Below are 23,810 nucleotides of genomic sequence, written 5' to 3'. Positions count from 1 at the left end.
GAGAGGCAGAGAGAGCTGAACTCAGAATGGCTTTACTGATTCAAAATCGTGCACTTAAATCTCCCCTCCCATGGGCCCCTGTGACCCACAGGGCGGGCATGACATCAGACTGTCCTTGGAAGGTCCGCCCCGAGCGGGTGGTTCCAAACACGCAAACATGTCTACCCACGGCTCCCGATGGCGGTTCGAATTCCGTGTGTGCAGGCCACCACACCTCCCCCCAAGAAACGTCCATCAGGGGAAGTGGAGCCCCCAGTCTGTGTGGCTTGCCTGGATGGACGGACTCGCCAGCGCGGTGCAGGTACTCTCACAGGGTGCCCAATGTCCAAGTGCGCCGGTTTGAGGCGGTCCACTGTAAAAGTCTCTTCCCGGACACCCACCTCCACGACACACGTGGTTCCGTTGTGCCGGATCACCTTGAAAGGTCCCTTGTACGGCCGCTGTACAGGTGACCTGTGCATGCCACTGCGAATAAAAACATACTCACAGTCTCGGAGGTCTTTAGGGGTGAAGAAAGGAGTGGGACCATGCCTGGAGGTCGGGACCACTGCAGGGTCCCTACCTTGTCCCGCAGCCTCGTTAGCACCGCTGCTGGAGTTTCTTCCGAACCTCGGGCCTCTGGTACAAACTCGCCTGGGACCGTCGGGGGGGGGGGGGGGGGGGGGGCGCGGTAGACCAATTCCACCAAGGAGGTGTCCAGGTCCTCCCTGGGGGCTGTGCGGATGCCCAGTAGGACCCAGGGAAGCTCATCTGTCCAGTTGGGGCCCCTGAGGCATGCCATCAGGGCTGACTTGAGATGCCGGTGAAATCGCTCTACCAAACCGTTGGACTGGGGATGGTACGCTGTGGTGTGATGCAGCTGGGTGCCCAGGAGCTGCGCCAGTGCTGTCCACAAACCAGACGTGAACTGCGCCCCTCTGTGGGAGGTGATTTCCGTTGGGAGGCCGAACCTGGCAATCCAGTTTGCAATGAGCATCCTGGCTCAGGACTCAGTGGACGTGTCTGTGAGCTGTATGTCTTCCGGCCATCTGGTGAACCTGTCTACCATGGTAAAGATATACCTGTGCGGACCACTTCCGGTAAGATGGCGATTGCTTAGCTGCTCCGAACTTTTGTTCCGTTACGGTCGCTATCTTTGCACTAAATGTCTCCATTTTTTAAACCTTAATTAGGAACTTTTTCGGTATCTCTTACTTGCCTGTGAACACATCTAACTTACAATGTCTAGCAAGAGTTCTAAATCCGGGAGAAAGGAAGCTACGGCTCTCTCAGACGAGACCCTGGCTGCGCTCGGACAGCTCCGAGATGAAATTTTAAAGGAATTCAAAACCGCTTTCAAACAGTTGGAAGACAAACTGGATCGGATCAACGATAAAGTGGACAAACATGCTGAACACTTATCTCGCATCGATTCAACTTCTGAAGATTTAGAAAGTTGTGTTCGATACTTGGAGACTCTCTGTTCCAGCTTAGAGGAAAAATGTAACAAACTCCTTTCCAAAATGGTGGATCTCGAAAATCGCAGCAGACGCTGCAATCTTAGAACTCTTGGATTACCAGAGGCGACCGAACAGGGATCAACAGTGAAGTTTTTCGCCGAGTTTCTCTGTGAGATATTCGGGAAAGATTTGCTTCCGAACCCGCCCGAGCTCGAACGGGCACACAGAGTTTACGTTCCCCCCGGAATTCTGGGCTCCCGCCCGCAACCAGTAATTTTGTGCTTCCATCAATACCAGGTAAAACACAGTCTGATTGTGGAAGCACGTCGCAGAGGTTCTTTTACTTTCCAGGATACAACCATTCGCTTTGTGGAAGATTTTGCACCCCAGACCTTAAAGATGCACGCTGAGTTTAAAGGCGCAATGAAAGTGCTTTTTGATCGTGGTTTTAAACCCTCTCTTCGTACTCCTGCTGATCTATGAATCAAGCTTAATACTGGAAAATGCAAGTGGTTTAAATCAGCGAAGGAAGCTGAAGCGTTTGTGGCAAGTCTTCCGGCTATCCAGTCATCTTCGGAACCCGATCGGACCTCCTAAAACGGTGGATAAGTACTTCTCGTAGTAAAATTACTTTTTCTGGACTCAGACTTTACGTGAATCACTCAGACCTTATTCATTGAAACTCTAAGGGCTGTTGACAATCTCTCCCTGGATTTGGTGTATGTGTAATCTATTTTATTCTTGTATAACTTTATCTACAGAGTTCTACAACTGACTCTAACTTGTTTTGGAGGTTTGAAGTCTTTAGTGAAGGCCTCCCTGTTTGTTGGTTCACAGTTTAATTGCTGATTTATTTTTCCTTTTTTTTATATTTATTTTTTTCTTTTCTTCACCCTTTTTTCTAATCTCGGAATTTTTTTTCTCTCCTCTCTGTAAATGATTGATAAATACTCGACTTGAATTTATAATTTTCCCTTTCTTCTCCTTTTTTTTTACCTTTTTTTTCCCTTTCTCTTACTTTATTCTTCTATAATTTTTCGCGGGTAGGTTAGTTTTGGTTTTCTCCCGATTTTCTCTGTATTAAGTTTTATATTTCTGCAGAAGGTGTTCTAATCTGTAGTTATGTTTTCTAGTGCATAAACTAGTTACTATTTGCTATAGTATTTATACGGAACTGCTGTTAATGACACAGATCTGGAAGTTGTATTTGGGTTAATTTTTTTGGTAGAGCTAGCTACTTGTTTTGGTAGCTGTCTAGTTTTGGGTTGTGTTGATGGGGTGGGTTTTCCAGTTCCAACATCACTCACTGTATTTATTGTTTCTCTTTATTGCTCAGGACACGTATATGTTTTGATTTTACGAATCTATGTTTACATCTCTGCTCCCAGACTGCTATTGTACTGCTTGACTTTTTATATGCCTGCTGCCTTTTATGCATTAGTAATTGATAATGGCTAGTGCACTTAAATTCGTGAGCTGGAATGTAAAGGGATTGAATCACCCTGTTAAAAGGAGAAGGTATTCTCACATATCAAACAACTCAAAGCTGACATTGCTTTCCTTCAAGAAACTCATATTCGTTGTGTTGATAACTCACGGCTTCTGTCAAAGTGGGCGGGTCAGCATTTTCATTCATCCTTTGCCGCTAAAGCTAGGGGAGTCTCCATTCTTATTAACTCAAATATTCCTTTTGAACTCCATAATAAAATTTCTGATACAAATGGCCGTTTTATTATTGTTTCTGGTAAACTATATAACACTAAAGTTGCACTAGCAAACCTGTATGCCCCCAACTTTGATGATGTTAACTTTTTTGAATGGTTTTTTCCCTCACTACCAGACTTAAACTCATACTCTCTTATACTGGGTGGTGACTTCAACTGTTGGTTGGATCCTAATCTGGATCCATCGTCCTCTGTTACCAGATCACCTACTAAATCTGCCTTAGCTATCCAATCGTTTCTCTCTAATTTTGGTATCTCTGATATATGGCGTTTCCTTCATCCTACGGAGAGAGATTATTCTTTTTTCTCATATGTTCACCATACCTTCACTAGAATTGACTATTTCTTACTCGATAACCAACTTATTCCATCTGCCCACTCTTGTGACTATCAGAGTATACTGATTTCTGACCATGCCCCAATTACTCTCTCTCTGAACTTTCCTGGTCTCCCTCAGAGGAATAAACACTGGCGGTTTGATTCAACTTTATTATCGGATGATGATTTTTTAAAATTCATTAAGGATCAGATAACCTTTTATTTTAACACTAGTACATCACCTGAAGTGCCATCCCAGATTGTCTGGGATGCCATGAAAGCATATCTGAGGGGGTCAAATAATCTCTTACACAGCAAATCTCAACAGAAGATCCTGTGCAGATCGATTAGACCTCATTAACCAGATTAAAGAATTGGATCAAATATATGCCCAAACTAAGAACCCTGAATTATACAAGAAGCACGTTGAACTCCAAACTAAATTTAACCTTCTGTCCACTCAACCTATCGAATGCCAACTTCTCGAAAGCAAGAGTCGCTTTTACATTCATGGGGATAAGTCTGGTAAACTCCTAGCCAATCAGCTGAGGCGTTCTAAAGCCAAACAACATATTACAAAGATCCGGAAGGAGAACGGAGACTTTACATCGGATCATTTAGAAATTAATGACGCATTTAAAAATTTTTATTCTCGGCTTTATTCCTCTGAATCTCTGAATGACAATATCTCTGTTGATCAATTTTTACAGAATCTGAATATCCCCTCACTTTCATCTGATTTCAAAGCCAAACTCAATGCACCTATATCATCAGAAGAAATATCTTTTGCAATTTCTGCACTGTCCTCAGGGAAATCTCCTGGACCTGATGGGTTCCCTGTAGAATTTTATAAATCATTCTCTTCACTTCTTTCTCCTCAGTTACTTTCAGTATTATCTGACTCGTTTAATTACGGCAAATTGCCACCCTCTTTCAATGAGGCATCTATTATTCTTCTTTTAAAAAAGGGCAAAGACCCAACAGAGTGTTCCTCGTATAGGCCGATCTCTCTGCTCAATGTTGATGTAAAGATCTTAGCTAAAGTTTTGGCTCATAGACTAGAAACCGTTATTCCCTCCATTACCTCTGATGACCAAACAGGCTTTATTAAAAACCATCTCCCTTTTTTTAACATTCGGCGTTTATTTAATATCTTATACTCACCTCCAACTGGGATTCCTGAATGTGTTATCTCCCTTGATGCGGAGAAAGCATTTGATCGTATAGAGTGGAACTACCTTTTTGCAGTCTTAGAAAAATTTAACCTCGGCCAAAGTTTCATCTCCTGGATCCAATTGCTGTACCTGTGTCCTACTGCTTCTGTTTTAACTAATTTTCAGAAATCCCAAGTATTTAATCTCAAACGTGGCACCCGTCAGGGATACCCCTTAAGTCCCTTTCTCTTTGATTTGGCGATAGAACCTCTGGCGATAGCATTTCGAAACTGTCCTGAATTGACCGGGATTTGGAGAGGGGGTGTTGAGCATAAAGTTTCTCTCTATGCTGATGACTTATTACTCTTTCTCTCAAATCCATCTACGTCCTTACCTCTAATGTTTTCACTTCTTGACCAGTTTAGCCAGATCTCTGGCTATAAACTTAATTTACATAAGAGTGAACTTTTCCCAATTAATAAAGCACAAGAACTAACATTTTGTGATCTCCCTTTTAAAGTAGTCCATAGTCAATTTACTTATCTTGGAATTACAGTCACAAGGAAGTTTAAAGATCTCTTTCGTGAAAACTTTGCCAATCTTTCATATGCTATAAAACAGAATCTGGTACAATGGTCACCTCTATCTATGTCTTTGGTAGGTCATATTAATGTTGTTAAAATGTATGTTCTCCCCAAATTTTTATAGTTATTTCAATCTATAAAAAGACTTATATAAGACTATAATAAGACTTATATAAGACTTCCAATATAACTCGGAGTCCTGCCATGTGCAGAAGTTCGCTGATGACACGGCCATAGTGGGGTGTGTCAGGAATGGACAGGAGGAGGAGTATAGGAAACTGATACAGGGCTTTGTGATATGGTGCAACTCAAACTACCTGCGTCTCAATATCACCAAGACCAAGGAGATGGTGGTGGACTTTAGGAGATCTAGGCCTCATATGGAGCCAGTGATCATTAATGGAGAATGTGTGGAGCAGGTTAAGACCTACAAGTATCTGGGAGTTCAGTTAGACGAGAAGCTAGACTGGACTGCCAACACAGATGCCTTGTGCAGGAAGGCACAGAGTCGACTGTACTTCTTAAGAAGGTTGGCGTCATTCAATGTCTGTAGTGAGATGCTGAAGATGTTCTATAGGTCAGTTGTGGAGAGCGCCCTCTTCTTTGTGGTGGCGTGTTGGGGAGGAAGCATTAAGAAGAGGGACGCCTCACGTCTTAATAAGCTGGTAAGGAAGGCGGGCTCTGTCATGGGCAAAGTACTGGAGAGTTTAACATCGGTAGCTGAGCGAAGGGCGCTGAGTAGGCTACGGTCAATTATGGATAACTCTGAACATCCTCTACATAGCACCATCCAGAGACAGAGAAGCAGTTTCAGCGACAGGTTACTATCGATGCAATGCTCCTCAGACAGGATGAAGAGGTCAATACTCCCCAGTGCCATTAGGCTTTACAATTCTACCGCCAGGACTTAAGAACTTTTTAAAAGCAATTATTAATGCTTTTTGAGATAGTGATTTAGATGCATATCATATTTTTTACTGAGTTAAGTATTGTATGTAATTAGTTTTGCTACAACAAGTGTATGGGACATTGGAAAAAAGTTGAATTTCCCCATGGGGATGAATAAAGTATCTATCTATCTATCTATCCCAATTTTTATTCCTAAATCTTTTTTTGATTCCTTAGACTCTATTATTTTGTCATATTTGTGGCAGAATAAGCATTCCAGAATTAATAAAATACATATCCAAAAATCTAAAAAAGAGGGTGGCATGGCTTTACCTAACTTTCATTTATATTATTGGGCAGCTAATATACGTTGTGCTACCTTTTGGTCTTTCTTCCACGGCCAACCTGAGTGCCCTAACTGGGTGGCAATGGAGTTGAGCTCCACTAAAGAATTATCTATCTCTGCACTTCTTGGCTCTGCACTCCCTAGCAGTCTGCCCAGATCAATAGCTAATCCTCTTGTTAGACACACTTTGCGTATATGGGCTCAGTTCAGGAAATGCTATGGCTTCCAGGGGTTTTCCGTTTCCAGCCCTGTCGCACATAATCCCCTTTTTTTACCTACTATGTACGATTCAGCATTCCATGTTTGGTATAGGAAGGGCATTAGAGATTTTGAAGATCTTTTCATTGATAATCGCTTCGCCTCTTTTCAGCAGCTCTCTGTTAAGTTCAATCTGCCTAATGCTCATTTTTTCAGATATCTCCAAATCCGACACTTTATTGCTCCTTTAATTCCTAACTTTCCTGAAATGCCTGCGAAAAATGCTATGGACCTATTTCTTTCCATCCATCCACTAGGTAAAGGTTTAATATCAATTATCCGAGATAAACTAGCAGCCTTACGACGGGCCCCTGTGGATAAAATTAAAATGGCCTGGGAGCAGGATTTAAATATCTCCTTATCCGAGGAGAGCTGGGACTCAGTTCTCAAATCGGTTAACTCAACCTCTCTTTGTGCTCACCATTGCCTTTTACAGTTTAAGATTGTTCATAGAGCCCATATGTCTAAATCTAAACTATCTCGATTCTACCCTAGCATTAGTCCGCTCTGTGATAAATGCAAGAGGGGCGTGGCCTCTCTCATCCATATGTACTGGTTCTGTCCTAGCTTGGAGAAATTCTGGAAAGATGTCTTCACTACGTTATCGTGTATTCTGAATCAGCACCTAGAACCAAACCCCTTAATTGCTCTGTTCGGTTTTTGGGGCGAGACAGATTTATGTCTGGGTCCGACCAAATGCCGAATATTATCCTTTGCCTCTCTCCTGACTAGACGCTTGATCCTCCTTAGATGGAGAGGTGTTGCCCCGCCCACTCATGTGCAATGGCTTAACGACATTATGGCCTGCTTGGACCTCGAAAAAATTCATTATTCAGTTCTTAATTCGGATCTAAAGTTCCATAAGGTCTGGGGACCTTTTATCGAGTACTTTCATAACCTTCCTCTTGACTAGGGGCTTTGTTTTTTTTTCTTCTTCTTTTCGGTCCCTTGCTTTCAGCTCCCTTTTTTTTCTGGTAGTAGGCATTATTATCCTCTGTTGCTAAGTGTATTCACAGTCTGGGAGTTTGACTGTTCTGACTTATACTCTCTATATTGTGTTGTGGTTGGTCTGGAGTTGTTGTTTTTTCTTGTGTTGTGGGGCTTGGGGAGGATACTAAGCTTACTTGTCTTTAATTTAGGTGCTTTTTTGTTAATTCTCTTCCTTTGTAGCATATTGTTATTGTATGCTTAATTTTGCACTGTATTAATGTTCCTCATTGGGATTTGGGGTTTTTAATTTGTAAAATGTTTTGAAAAACTAATAAAAAAACTAATTAAAAAAAATAAAAAAATAAAAAAGATATACCTGTGCAGGGAGACTGGCAGGGAGCTGACGATGTCCACGTGGATGTGTTGGAACCTCCTGTGTGTCTGCTGGAAATGCTGGAGGGGAGCCTTCACATGCCGCTGGACTCTGGCGGTCTGGCAGTGTACGCAGGTCCTGGCCCAGTGGCCGACCTGTTTGCCAGACGAATCTGTCCACTACCATCTTGATGGACGCCCGGATGGACGGGTGGGCCAGGTCGTGGAGCGTGTTGAACACCCGGTGCCTCCATGCTGCTGGTACCACGGGTCGGGGTTTGCCGGTAGACACGTCGCACAGGAGTCCGCTGCCCGGCCAATGGAGACGTTCTCCAACTGGAGCCCCGAAACGACGATGCGGTAAGCCGGAATCTCAGTGTCCGACCATTGTGCTTCCGCCAGTGCTGCGTAGTCTATTCCTGAAGACGATATGCCTACTGAGTGGAGGCAGGGGCGAGACAGTGTGTCGGCGATGACGTTGTTCTTCCCTGTGATGTGACAGACGTCCATGGTGAATTCGGAAATAAAGGACATGTGCCTCTGCTGCCGAGCCAACCATGGGTCTGATACCTTGGCCAGTGCGAAGGTGAGGGGCTTGTGGTCCGTATACACGGTGAACTCCCTTCCCTCGAGGAAATGCCGGACAGCCAGGTAGAGCGCGAGCAACTCTCTGTCGAAAGCGCTGTACTTCACCTCTGGTGGCCGTAGGTGGCGGCTGAAGAAAGCGAGTGGCCGCCACTGGTCCTCGATGAGCTGCTCCAGGACTCCACCGACTACTGTGTCGGAAGCGTCGACTGTGAATGCATGGGTACATCGACTCTCAGGTGCACTAGGAGGGCCACCTTTGCCAGCGCCTCCTTGGCCTGCTCGAACACCACCGTGGACTCCGCATCCCATGCTGCTTCTTTGGCCTTGCCGGCCATCAGGCTGAACAAGGGTCTCATGATGCGGGCCGTCGCCGGCATGAACTGATGATAAAAGTTGACCATCCCTACGAACTCCTGCAGGCCCTTGACTGTGCTGGGCTTGGGGAACTGGTGGATGGCCTGGACTTTGTCTGGTAGGGGAACTGCACCATGTCAGTTGACTCTGTGGCCCAAGAAGTCGATCTCCGTCAGCCCAAAATGGCACTTCGCCAGTTTGATTGCCAGTCCGTGGTCACGCAGGCATTGGCAGAGCTGGCACAAATGTGCCACGTGCTCTTGGTGTGAACTGCTGGCCACCAGGATATCGTCCAAGTAAATGAACACGAAATCCAGGCCGCCTCCCACAGTGTCCATGAGCCTTTGGAAAGTTTGGGCTGCATTCTTGAGACCAAAAGGCATCTTCAGGAATTCAAACAAGCCAAGCGGGGTGATGATGGCTGTCTTGAGCACGTCGGCGGGGTGCACTGGGATGTGACGGTATCTCCTGACCAGGTCGATTTTGGAGAAGATGGTCACTCCGTGCAGGTTCGCCGTGAAGTCCTGGATGTGGGGTACCGGGTATCTGTCGGCGGTTGTGGCATCGTTAAGCCTTCTGTAGTCTCTGCAGGGCCTCCATCCTCCTGTGGACTTGGGCACCATGTGCAGCGGGGATGCCCACGGGCTGTCTGCGCGGCGTACGATTCCCATCTCTTCCATCTTACAGAACTCCTCCTTGGCGAGGTGGAGCTTGTTGGGTGGGAGTCTGCGAGCTCGGGCGTGCAGCGGCGGGCCTTGCGTGGGGATGTGGTGCTGCACGCCATGCTTGGGGTCGGCCATGGAGAACTGTGGGGTGACTATGGAGGGGAATTCCGCCAACACCCTGGCGAATTCGTTACCCGAGAGGGTCACAGAATCCAGGTGGAGGGCCGGTAGATTGGCTTCTCCAAGCTGGAAAGTCTAGAACGTCTCGGTGTGGACCAAACGCCAGCCTTTTAGGTCGACCAGGAGGCAGTTGGCTCGTAGGAAATCTGCCCCTAGTAGTGGCTGTGACACCGCTGCCAACGTGAAGGTCCAAATGAAACGGCTGGACCCGAAATGCATTGAGATAGTTCGTGGGCCGTACATCCGAATACTGGTGCCATTTACAGCAGTGAGTTTGGGGCCTGGGACCCTGGGACCATGTTCGAAGGGGAGAGTACACTGACTTCGGCCCCGGTGTCTACCAGGAAGCGCCGCCCGGAGTGTCGGTTCCAGAGGTACAGGAGGCTGTCTCGGTGGCCAGCTGTCGTAGCCATCAGCAACGGCTGACCCCGGTGTTTCCCGGAAAAGCACATGGTGGACGGCAGCGGCACGCGCCTGAGCCCCATCTTTGGTGATAGAAACACCATTGTTCTGAACTTTTGTCTTTCTCCCCCGTGGGTCTCGACGGCTTCGGTTGCGGCTTTGGGGCGCGCGATCATGGCTAGGCCGATGGAGGCTGCTCCACATTGCTTGCTCTGCCAAAGGACGTCTGCTTTAGCCGCGACCCTGCGTGGGTCGCTGAAATTCTCACTCACGAGGAGAAGGTGAATGTACTCTGGCATTTGCTCGAGGAACAATTGTTCAAATAAGAGGCACGGCTTATGGCCGTCCATGAGCGCCAGCATATCGTTCATGAGCTCGGATGGCATACGGTCGCCCAGGCGGTCTGTGTGTAGGAGCCACACGGCCCGTTCGCGGCGGGAGAGTATGAAGGTACGGATCAGGAGCACCTTAAGCTTAGTGTACTTGTCCTCCATTGGTGGCTGGCGTAGGAAGCCGATGATCCGGCCTGCCGTCTCCTGGTCGAGCGTGCTGACCACGTAGTAGTACCATGTGGCGTCGGCTGTAATGTCTCTGATATTGAACTGGGCCTCTGCCTGCTCGAACCAAACGTGGGGCTGAGTGGCCCAGAAAGTTGGGAGCTTCAGATAGACCGCGCTGTGCGAGTTCCTCGAACTCATGGCTAGTCGCTGAGTCGTCAGCTCCAGATGCCGTCTGGAACGTCGGGGTCACCAATGTAGTCACGCACAACGCGCTACTAAAGAAACACACGGAGGCAGAAAGAGCTGAACTCAGAATGCCTTTACTGATTTAAAATCATGCGCTTAAATCTCCCCTCCCATGGGCCCCTGTGACCCGCGGGGCGGATGTGACATCAGACTGTCCCTGGAAGGTCCACCCTGAGCGGATAGTTCCAAACGCGCTACCGCGTGTCTGCCCGCGGCTCCCGATGGCGGTTCGAGTCCCGCGTGTGCGGGCCGCAACATGCTTTTATATTCAATTCCCATTGAAATAAATGCCAGCATTGTATTTGCCTTCTTTAGAACAGGCCCAATCTGTGAGTTAACCTTCTGGGAGTCTTGCACAAGAACTCTTAACTCACAGAGCTACCCAGTCCTGTGTCACTCTCATCATTGTCAGAGTTGTGATCAACAGCGTGCAGGTTAGTGCTCTTTTTGAAACTGCAACTTGACTTTTTATCTTTTTCCCTTGCTTCTGCAGTCCATTTATTTTTGTCTGCTCAACATGCTCTTTGTATGTGTCCTATCTTGTGCGTTTTCTGCAGGTTTTGCCTTTAAACCTGCATAGGTCTGGTGTATGTGAGCTTCTGCCATAATGGTAACACAATTTTTTTGGCCAGGCAGGTTCTGTTTATATATTGCAATTTTGTTCAAGCTCACTTTCATCCTGACTGCAACTCAATTGCATCTCTGGCTACTGTATCCATTGATACAGCTATTTTAACTGTATCACTGGAGGGTGCAGAGAGAATAGAGCTGTGGGCTAAGCACACATCCTTGAAGAGCATCAGTGTTAATTGTTAGCAAGGAGATCTTATTTGTGATCGCACAGAGTGTGAACTCCCAGTGAGGAACTCAACGATCTAGTTGCAGAAGGAGATACAAAGGCCTAGATCATGGTCTTTCTATGACCATGATTGTTCTTGGCAAATTTTTCTACAGAAGTGTCTTCCATTGCCACCTTTTGGGCAGTGTTTTTACAAGCCAGCTGATCCCAACCATTATCAATACTCTTCAGAGATTGTCTGCCTGGCATCATTGAGTGCTCACATAAGTAGAACTTGTAATATGCACCAGCTGCTCATACAACCATCCACCTCCCATTGCTTCATGTGACCCTAATCGGGGTGGGGAGGGGTTGGGAGCCTAACCAGGTGTACATTATATATATATATACACTACTGTATACTGTATGTACACACACATACAATATAACTACTATACAGAAATTCACAGCATAGTAAATTTTAAACTATCCCATTCAGGCCTAAAGATTTAGTCGCCGTGGAGCATTTCTTACTCTTGTGAGATAACATCTTTCCTGACATTATTTGAAAAAAAAGATGCTGATGAGGTAATAATGGGGGACAAGGAAATGGCATTGAATTTAATGGGTATTTTGCATCTGTCCTCACTGTGTAAGGCACTAGCAGTGTGTCAGAAGTCCATGAGTTCAGGGAGCAGGAGTGAGTGCCTTTCCTATTACAAAGTGCTAGGTGAACTCAAAGGTGTTAAGGTGGATAAGTCACCTGGTCCAGATGGACTACATCCCAGAGTCCTGAGAGAGGTTGCTGAAGCATTGGTCATGAATTTTCAAGAATCACTTGATTTTGGCATGATCCCAGAGGACTGGAAGATTACTCCACTCTGTAAAAAGGAGGAAGGCAAAAGAAAGGAAATTATAGGCCAGTTAGCCTAACATCATTGGTTGGGAAAGTGTTGGAGTCTATTATTAAGAATGAGGTTTTGGGATAGTGTGGCCAGGTGTAGCTCAAATGCCATCTATAAATTTGCTGATGACAGAATTGTTGGCAGAATTTCAGATGGTGACAAACAGGCATACAGGACCAAGATAGATCAGCTGGTTGAGTGGTGTCGCTGCAACAAATATTCACTCAACATCAGTAGGACCAAGGAATTGACTGAGGACCTCAGGACAGGGAAGTTGAGGGAATACACACTAGTCCTCATCAAGGAATCAGAGGTAGAAAGTGTGAGCAATTTCAAGTTCCCAGACATCAACATCTCTGAGGATTAATCCTGTGCCCAACATACTGATGCAATTACAAAGAAAACACAACAGAGAGCATTCTAACCAGTTACATCACTGTCTGGTATCCAGGGGCCACTACACAGGATTGGAAAAAGCTTCAAAAAAATGTAAACTCGAACAGCTCCATCATGGACACTAGTCTCCTCAGCATTAAAGACGTCTTCAATAGGTGAGCTTCAAAATGGGTGGCATCCATCATTAAGTACCCCATCACCCAGAACATGATCTCTTCTCATTGCTACCATCGAGGATGAAGTATAGTAGCCAGAAGACACACACGCAACGATTCAGAAACAGCTTTTTCCCATTCACCACCAGACTTCTGAATGGACAATGAGCCCATGAATACTGTCTCACTATTTTTCCCTCGCTTTTTGCACTACTCATTTAATTTAATTTTCTTTTTTGATGTGTAGTTCTTAGTTTAATGTACAGTTTTTTAAATTACAAATTGCAATGTAATGTTGCCGCAAAACAACAAATTTCACAACATTCCTTATGGCAGTGATATTAAACCTGATACTAATTCAGTGTCGCAGGGGTCAATGTTGGAACCATTGTTGTTTATATAAATGATTCAGATGAGAATGCACAAGCCTTAATCAGCAAGTTAGTGGATGACATGAAATCAAGTATTGTTGTTAATGGAGAAGGTGGTTATTAAAGATTACAGGAGGATCTTAATCAGTTAGGGAAATAGGCCAAGGAATAGCAAATTAATTTTGCTACAAATAATGCATTTTGGAAAGTCAAATGCATAGTTTTGGTCACCATGTAATCAAAAAGATGTAATTAAACTGGAAAGAGTGGTTTCCCTAGGGAGAGGTTTCCCTATCTAGCAGTCTAGCATCCTGAGTGGTTATTCCCTGGAATATAGCAGAATGAGGGGGTGACCTTACAGAAATATTTACAATTCTGAGAAGCAGAGGTAAAAGGATAACAACTCTTTCCCCCAGAGTTGGGGAGTCCTAAACTACAGGACTAGGTTTAAGGCAAGAAGGGAAATATTTGAAAGGGACCTGAGGGGTAACTTCTTCACTCAGAGGGTGGTGAGCATATGGAACATTCATTCATTTGGCTTCATTCATTTTTATTGCTTTAGCTTTGAATCAATTGCCTTTTACCTTTTTTTTGGAGAAGTGATTTCTGATTCTGGAAAGTCTCTTGAACCAGAGGATAACTTCACTCACACTATTTCTGAACTGATTGTAAAATCTAGGGACACACTTTTAAGGTCTTTGCAAATTGTGTTCTCGATACTTATTGTTTATTTATTAATATTTTCTTTTTTGTATTTGCACAGTTGCTTATTTGTCTGTCTTGTGTGTGATTTTTTTCATTGATTCTACTGTATCCATTCTGAATGCCCATAAGAAAATGAATGTCAGGGTAGTAAATGGTAATAAATTTACTTCAAACTTTTGAACTTTGATGTATCACATTAATCTATTTCTGGACCAAAACTGTGGCAATTTCTAAAAGTAATTTACCATTTATTTTACCCTCTGTGGGCAAAATAAATTTTAGCCTGGTATTCACTTCCTTTCCATTAGCTCATAAATGCTGAATGAGTTTGTAATTACTGGAGATTTTTCAATTTAGTTGCCTGAAACACTGACAAACTCACAAAACCACATTGGAATGCAAGTGCAGTCTACAGCTTATAACTTATTGCATTCTAGAATGAACTGACAGAAGCATGCCAATAAATCACAAGATGAAAACCATTAACACTTTTTCACTTGTCTTACCTTCTTCTGACAAATAGCAGAAATTTCAGCTGTAAAGTTGAAGAGATACAAACATGTCAATTTATATAATAATACTCATTGTGGGAGTGTTCATGAAGAATTATCAATTCTACAAAATTAAATTTTGCCAGTGTTTTTAATGAAATAACCAGAAATCAGAAAATACATGAAAGCCTTTAATAACCACTTTTAATGATTAACAATGGAAATTAATTGAAGGTCCAGAAATTTAGATTGTGCGGTAACAATTGGGATCAACAGAAACCAAAATGGAGGCAAGGTCACGCCCTTCAACTTTAGTCACAGTCATTCAGCATAGAAATAGGCCGATTAGCCTAGCACATCCACACCAATCATCAGGTATCTATGTGCATTAATCCAATTTGTCAGCAGCAGGCTTATAGTTTGCCATGTAATGCTCATTTAGTACCAAGTTCAAATTATTGTTATTCAGCCGTGTACAGTACATGTATACCACCAAACAATGGAATGTTCCTCTGGACCAAGGTGCACACGTCTGGTGATATACATACATACCAAAGTGCACGACACAACTCAAAGTAATATTACCACAAATAAATTAACAAATAAGAATGATTATTTTAATGATACAAAATCAGAACATGTCATACCCAATATATGCTTCCAATAGCTTTGAAGTATCAATGGATGTTGCACCATTTGATAAAGTATTTTAAAGGTGTCATTTAAAGGGTTTTGCCTCATTAATTTCCAAAAGAAATCTCTTGAGTGGTCTTCCACTTTGAACAGGCAGGTGTGTTCTTAAAGACAACCCAGTCCTCTTACAAGCTCTAACTGCCCAATGACCTTATTTCACCCAATTACAGACCATATGTCTGATTAACCTACTAACCAGTACATTTTTGGAATGTGGGAGGAAACCAGAGTACCCAGCAGAAATCCACGCGATCATGGGGAGAACATACACACTCCTTACAGACAGCAGTGAGAATTGAACTCAGGCTGCTGGCATAGTAATAGCGTTTACACTAACCACTATACTACCTTGACACTTCAGTTACTATCTACCTTACCTATGCCCATCTCTGGAGGTGCATTATATGCACAGCATTTTTGACAGCTCCTAAAAACACATTGGCCAAAATAAACCACTGTTTACGATTACTGGATTTAATTAATCAAGGACAGGAGTTCCTCGCATTCTGTGGACTCTGAACTGATTCTTGCTCTGGGATAATCTAATCAGAGCAATTGACTGTGGATACAAGTAATGACCTGCTAAACCGGAGACCATTCTCAGACGAGTAGCTATTTGTTATGTATAGTGTGTGGACTCTGAACTGATTCTTGCTCTGGGATAATCTAATCAGAGCAATTGAACATGGACACAAGGAGCTTCACCTACTGAACCGGAGACCATTCTCAGACGAGTAGCTACTTATTATGTAAAATGTCAGACCTACTAAAGAAACAATCTATAACCTTATTAGACTCCGTCTGGGTCGCCTCATTTAACTGATTTGGACCAGTCAGAGTTGAAAGACACAAATACACAAGGCTGGGGTGGCCAGAACCAGGAGAAAATGTTGGGTTGTTCTTATGTACAAGAACCAGTAAGAAGGCAACCCAGGTAGGTCAGGTGACATTAAGCCAATGGGATGGAGAACCAACAGTTCAATTGATTAGGAACACTATGAGAGTCAGGAGCTCCAAATATGCAGGGATGATAACTCTCCAATAACCAGAAACCAACCATCGCGGATAAGGAGGACCCCCATGGACACGTGGAGATCAGGACTACAAGGAACGCCTGGCCAGTGTAAACTCCTTTCCAGGGTAACACCTTTTTTCATCATTGACTGTTCATGGAGGGTCAGGGATTCTCGTGGGGTACACACAGGGGTAGTTTGTTTGTGAATCCAGGTGCTTTTTAGTTGAGACAATAAAAGTTACTTGTCGGTTAACACAGATTCTCTGTGCCTCACTGATTGTTAGTACAAGGGGTGACTCTTGTAACAAACTATTGTTCAAAATTCATGTTGAAGCCTCTGATAATATAATTTGAGGCCTAAGATCTATCTGGACCAGCACAGGCCATCCATGTTGAGGTCACATAGGGATACCGCACAATAACAGGCACTTACAGCCCATGTGACCAATGGACCTACCGACCTGTGTGCTTTTGGAATCTGGGAGGAAGCTGGAGCACCTGGAGGGAAGCCACATGTTCACTGGGAGAATGCACAAACTCCTTACAGACAGTGGTGGGAACTGAATCTGGTCACTGACATTGTAAAGCAGTACACTAACTGCTACATTGCCGTACCTCCCAAAGTACAGATAAGAAATACACCTGCTAAGCCAAGGATTCATAAAGGATCTACTGCAGGCTGCCATGTACAAAACATTTTTAACCCCATGTTTAGTTATCAGAATACCATTAATTCATCAGTGACAGACATTATTCACCAACATCAAACCCACAACTCCTCATTAACTTGAAGCCCACAGTAGTTTCTTCAGTTTACAGTTTCGTACTTCAGGTCTCATTTGGTGCATACAATATGCATGTAATTTGGAGACAGTTCAAGTCTTGGATTAATGTGTCTTGGATTAATTAAAATAAAACTTGGATATTCAAGAACACTTGAAAAGTGAACTTCTTTCATGAAAAGAACTTGCATTCAAACTATATTTTTCAAATCCAGAGGATGTCTCTAAAGGCTTTAAATCTATTCTTTCACTGTTGCCACATTAGAAGTAATAGATCGACAGCAACAAAACTCATTTGCTTTTAAGGGTTTGGAGAAAGGACAGCAGAGCATCAATGGCTGGAGTTTCTGCGAAAATGACATAAGCGCAAGACAGATATATTCCAAATAAGAAGAAATTTTCAAAGGAAAGAAAGTCACTACCGTGGCTGACAAGTGAAGTCAGAGCCAAAGTAAAAGCAAAAGAGAGGGCATACAAGGAAGCCAAAGCTAGAGGGAAGGTAGAGGATTGGGAGGTTTTAAAATTAAGAAGGTCATTCAGAAAGAAAGGATGAATTATGAGAAGCTGGCGACCAATATCAAAGAAGATATTATAAGCTTTTTTAAGTATATAAAGGGTAAAAGAAAGTTGAGGGTAGATATAGGACCAATACAAAATGACACCGGAGATATTGTAATGAGAGACGCACAGATGGCAGAGGAACTGATTGAGTATTTTACGTCAGTCTTCACAGTGGAAGACATCTGCAGTACACCAGACATTCAAGAGTGTCAGGGAACTGAAGTTTGTGCAGTGAAAATTACGACTGAGAAGGTGCTCAGGAAGCTTAATGGTCTGAGGGTGGATAAATCTCCCAGACCTGATGGAATGCACCCTCGGGTTCTGAAGGAAGCAGCTGGAGAGATTGCGGATGATCTTTCCACAATCGATAGATTCTGGCATTGTACAAGATGACTGGAAAATTGCAAATGTTACTCCGCTATTTAAGAAGGGTGGGAGGTAGCAGAAAGGAAACTATAGACCTGTTAGCCTGACATCAGTGGTTGGGAAGTTGTTGGAATCGATTGTTAGGGATGAGATTATAGAGTACCTGGAGGCACATGACAAGATCGGCCAAAGCCAGCATGGTTTCCTGAAAGGAAAATCCTGCCTGACAAACCTACTGCAATTCTTAGGCTGCTTAGCAAGATAAGCATCCATGGAACTACAGGGAAGTTACTAGCATGGGTGGAGCATTGGTTGATCGGCAGAAAACAGAAAGTGGGAATAAAGGGATCCTATTCTGGCTGGCTGCCAGTTACCAGTGGAGTTCCACAGGGTTGGTGTTAGGACCACTGCTTTTTATGATGCATGTCAATAATTTGGATTACTGGATTTACTGGTATTAATAGATTTGTGGCTAAATTTGCCGATGATACAAAGATAGGTGGAGGAGCCGGTAGTGTTGAGGAAACAGACAGCCTGCAGAGAGACTTAGATAGTTTAGGGGAATGGGAAAAAAAGTGGCAAATGAAATACAATGTTGGAAAGTGTATGATCATGCACTTTGGTGGAAGAAATAAACAGGCAGACTATTGTTTAGATGGGGAGAGAATTCAAAATGCAGAGATGCAAAGGGACTTGGGAGTTCTTGTGCAAGATACCCTAAAGGTTAACCCTGCAGGTTGAGTTACTTGTAAAAAAGGCAAATGCAATGTTGACACTCATTTCTAGAGGTATAGAATATAAGAGCAGGGATGTGATGTTGAGGCTCTATAAGGCGCTCGTGAGACCACACTTGGAGTATTGTGTGCAACTTTGGGCTCCTTATTTTAGAAAGGATATACTGACATTGAAGAGGGTTTCACGAGAATGATTCCAGGAATGAGAGGATTATCTTATGAGGAATGTCTGGCAGCTCTTGAGCTGTATTCCCTGGAGTTCAGGAGAATGAGCGGGAATCTCATAGAAGCATTCCAAATGTTAAAAGGCCTGAACATATAAGATATGGCAAAGTTATTTCCCATGTTAGGGATTTCTAGGACAAGAGGGCACGACTTCAGGATTGAAGGACGTCCTTTTAGAACTGCGATGCAGAGGAATTACTTTAGTCAGAGGGTGGTAAATCTGTGGAATTTGTTGCAACTAGCGGCTGTGGAGGCCAAGTCACTGGGTGTATTTAAGGAAGAGATAGATGGGTCCTTGATTAGCCAGGGCATCAAAGGATACGGGGTGAGAGCAGGGGAGTGGGGATGACTGGATGAATTGGATCAGCCCATGATTGAATGGTGGAAGAGACTCAATGGGCTAAATAGCCTACTTCTGCTCCTATATCTTATGGTTTGACTCAGTTCAGGAGTTAGAAGCTGGCGATGCTATTTCTCATAAGAAATAAAAACAGCTTTCATCTTTTCATTGCTCTTCCAGTGAAGAAACAACGACCAAATGCTATTGACATTTTTGGACAGCTCTTTCCAGCACTTCAAAGGGAAACAACAAACAAGCTGTCTTGACAAAACATATGTTTCCAATCCAAAAACTTTATCAGAACAAGAGATCCTGTCCAACCAAAATAATGATTACTGAGTGAGGACACATTAAAAAAATCACAAAGGAAATCTAATCCTATCCAAACAAGTAGCAACATCCAGTCCATAATTCAACAACAGTAGATGATTTTGAACATGTATTTCTACAAATGCCTTTGCTGACTAGAAAATAAAGAAATCTAAAAATTAACCATGAAATGCCTTTTCTATTGCTGTGGAAATTGATTAGAAAATCATTAGTGGTGATATTAAATAAATTTACACAGGCAAGCTACTAGGACAATAATTAGCACAGCAATCTTACATTTCTTCACAATGTGTTTGAGTGCTCAGGGATCAGCTCACCAGTATTAATGGGGCTAGGCTGTTGACAGTAACTAGTAAAATTAATTGACCTTGAAACTTAACTATATTTGTCTAGCCACAGATGATGCCTGGCCTAATGACCATTTTTGACATTTTGTTTCAGATGTCAGCTAATCAAAGCATCTGATCTGAGTAACAAATTTCTGGTTGAAGTTGGTGATTACACCTGCATTTAATTTGAAGGCTAACCAGACAGACAGACAGACATACTTTATTGATCCCGAGTGAAATTGGGTTTCGTTACAGCCGCACCAACCAAGAATAGTGAAGAAATATTGCAATATAAAACCATAAATAATTAAATAATAAGTTAATCATGCCAAGTGGAAATAAGTCCAGGACACAGGGTGTCTGACACTCCAAGGGAGGAGTTGTAAAGTTTGATGGCCACAGGTAGGAATGACTTCCTATGACGCTCAGTGTTACATCTCAGTGGAATGAGTCTTTGGGTGAATGTACTCCTGTGCCTAACCAGTACATTATGGAGTGGATGGGTGTCAACCAAACTGGCAATCAATTCTTCCTGGACACAAAGCGGAAGGAAATCCACAAACTAAGTCATAGCATTGTAGTACCCACATAGCTCTTACAAGTTCAAAGACTGTAGATTGGCAATCAACTATGTTACTAACCAGCTGCTCACCCTTTCATAGCTGTTTTAAGAAATTGGGGGGAAAAAACTTTCTTCAGGGCAAACACGAGGAAATCTGCAGCTGCTGGAAATTCAAACAACACACACAAAATGCTGGTGGAACACAGCAGGCCAGGCAGCATCTATAAGGCGAAGCACTGTCGACATTTCGTCAGGACTACCTGATGAAGGGTCTCGGCCTGAAACATCGACAGTGCTTCTCCTTATGGATGCTGCCTGGCCTGCTGTGTTCCACCAGCATTTTGTGTGTGTTGTTTCCTTTCTACAGTGTGTTTTATTTATTTAGAGATTCAGTACATAAACAGCCTTCCAGCCAATGAGCCAGACTGCCCAGCAACCCACCTATTTAACACTAGCCTAATCACAGGACAATTTACAATGACCAATTAATAACTGGTCTGTCTTCGGACTGTGGGAGGAAACAGAAGCACCTCCAGGAAACCCACATGCTCACGACACTACACTACCATGGTGCCGATTCAATGGACTAAGGAGCAGGGAAACCTATAAGGGAGCATGCTATCTTGGATCTGGTTGTGTGCAATGAGGTAGGTAGAATTAGTGATCTTGTAGTTGGGATCCTCTTGGAAAGAGTGATCACAGTATGATTGAGTTTCAATGCCTAAACAATGGAGACTACAATGCAATTAGGATTTGGCTAGTGTAGACTGGGAACTCTGGCTATATGGTGGGACAGTTGAGGAACAATGGAAGACTTTCAAAGAGATTTTTCATGGTGCTCAGTAAAAGTACCGGTATATTCCAGTTAAAAGCAAGGACAAGTAAGGGTGGGGAAAGCAAGCCTTGGATAACTAAGGAAATAAAAGAAGGCATCAAACTAAAAGCTCATGCATACAAAGTCAGCAAGAGTAGTGGGAAACTGGAAGATTGGAAAAATTTTAAAGAGCAACAAAGTACCACTAAGCAAGCAATAAATAAAGGGAATGCTAGATTACAAAAATAAACTAGCACAAAATATAAAAACAGATAGTAAAATTTTTTATAATTTTAACAAGTGGAATAGGCAGAGGCTTTGAATGACTATTTTGTGTCAGTCTTCACGGTGGAGGACACATCTAACATGCCAAAGAGAGATGTTATGGGATGCGATGGGAGGTGAGAACCTCGATACAATAGCTATCACTAAAGAGGTAATGCTGAGCAAACTTGTGGGCCTGAAGATAGATAAGTTCCCTGGTCCTGATGGAATGCATCCCAGGGTACTGAAAGAAATGGAAGAAGTTATAATAGAAGCTTTGGTGATGATTTACGAAAATTCTCTGGACTTTGGGCAGGTCCCGGTGGAATGCAAGATGACAAGCATCACACCATTGTTCATAAAAAATGCAAAACAGGTAATCAGAGGCCAGTTAGTTTAACATCTGTAGTTGGGAAGATGCTTGAAGCTATCATTAAAGAAGAAATAGGGAGACACCTGGAAAGAAATGGATCCATCAAGCAGATGAAGCATGGATTCAGCAAAGGCAAGGGTCCTGTTTGACAAACTTACTGGAATTCTTTGAGGACATAATGAACGGAGTAGATGGAGGGGAACAAATGGTGGTTACTTACTTGGATTTCCAGGTGCTGTTTGATAAGGTCCCGCATAAAAGACTTATCCATAAGTGAAGGATACATAAAGTTTAGGGTGATGTATTAGCATGGACAGAGGATTGGTTAACTAATAGAAACCAGACAGCTGGGATACATAGGTGGGGTGTTACTCTGGTTGGCAATCAGTGGTGAGCAGTGTGCTGCAGGGATCACGATATACATTAACAATCTGGAAGAGGGGACCGAGTGTAATGTATCTAAGTCTGCTGACGATACTAAATTGAGAGGAAAAGCAAATTGTGCAGAAGATATGGAGAGTCTGCAGAAAGAGATAGATAAGTTAAATGAGTGGGCAAGGGTCTGGCAGATGGAGCACAATGCAGTAAATGCAAGGTCATCCAATTTGGAAGGAAAAATTAAAGAGCAGAGTATTATTTAAATGGTAAAAAATTGCAGCATGCTGCTGTGCAGAGGGATCTGGGAGTGCTTGTGCATGAATCACAAAAGGTTGGTTTGCAAGTGCAGCAGGCTATCAAGGCAAATGGAATGTTGGCCTTCATTGCTAGAGAGATTGAATATAAGAGCAGGGAGGTTATGCTGCAACTGTACAGGGTACTGGTGAGGCCACACCTGGAGTATTGCATGCATTTCTGGTCTCCTTACTTGAGGAAGGATATACTGGCTTTGGAGGCGGTTCACCAGATTGATTCCAGAGATAATGGGATTAGACTATGAGGAAAGATTGAGTCACCTGAGACTGTACTTGTTGGAATTCAGAAGAATGAGAGAAGATCCTATAGAAACGTATAAAATTATGAAAGGGATAGATAAGATAGAGGCAGGAAAGTTTCTTCCACTGGTAGGTGAGACTAGAACTAGGGGATATAGCCTCAAGATTCAGGGAAGTAGATTTAGGACAGAGATAAGGAGGAACTGCTTTTCTCAAACACTTGTGAATCTATGGAATTCTCTACCCAATGGAACAGTGGAGGCCACCTCAGTAAGTATATTTAAGACAAGGGTTGGATAGATTTTTGCATAGTAGGGGAATGAAGGGTTATGGGGAAAAGGCAGGTAGGTGGAGATGAGTCCATGGCCAGATCAGCCATGATCTTATTGAATGGCGGGGCAGGCTCGACAGGTCAGATGGCCTACTCCTGCTCCTATCTCTTCTGTTCTTATGGACTGATGGTTACCTTGCCCATTCCCTGCATGTTCTGCCTGCAAGTTTGTACGTTCTTCCTGTGAACACGTGGAGTTCCTCCAGGAGCTCTGGTTTCCTCCCACAATCCAAAGATGTACCAGGTTAGTAGGTTAATTGGTCATTGTATATTGTCCTGTGATCTGGATCAGATAGGTGGGTGCTAGGTGGTGCAGCTGTTGGACCAGAAGAGCCTGATACTAAATAAATAAAACACAATGAAGGCTGTAAAATATGTACATTCTTTACCACCAGGGGTTCTATTGTAAG

At 43.4% G+C, this 23,810-nt stretch overlaps 1 protein-coding gene across 1 annotated transcript in view; it reads right to left on the bottom strand.

Annotated features, from left to right (window-relative positions):
- The window catches only part of LOC140724707 (protein unc-79 homolog), a 436,731-nt gene that overhangs the window by 332,597 nt on the left and 80,324 nt on the right, over window positions 1-23,810 (bottom strand). Inside the window, exon 11 of the mRNA XM_073039156.1 lies at window positions 14,765-14,793. Coding sequence (XP_072895257.1) covers window positions 14,765-14,793 — 29 coding nt within the window. The remainder of the gene's footprint in view (window positions 1-14,764; window positions 14,794-23,810) is intronic.

The sequence above is a fragment of the Hemitrygon akajei genome, chromosome 3 (genome assembly GCF_048418815.1).
Source record: "Hemitrygon akajei chromosome 3, sHemAka1.3, whole genome shotgun sequence".
Taxonomy (NCBI): domain Eukaryota; kingdom Metazoa; phylum Chordata; class Chondrichthyes; order Myliobatiformes; family Dasyatidae; genus Hemitrygon; species Hemitrygon akajei.
The sequence above is the reverse complement of the archived record's forward strand: the minus strand, read 5'-3'. Positions and strand labels throughout refer to the sequence as shown.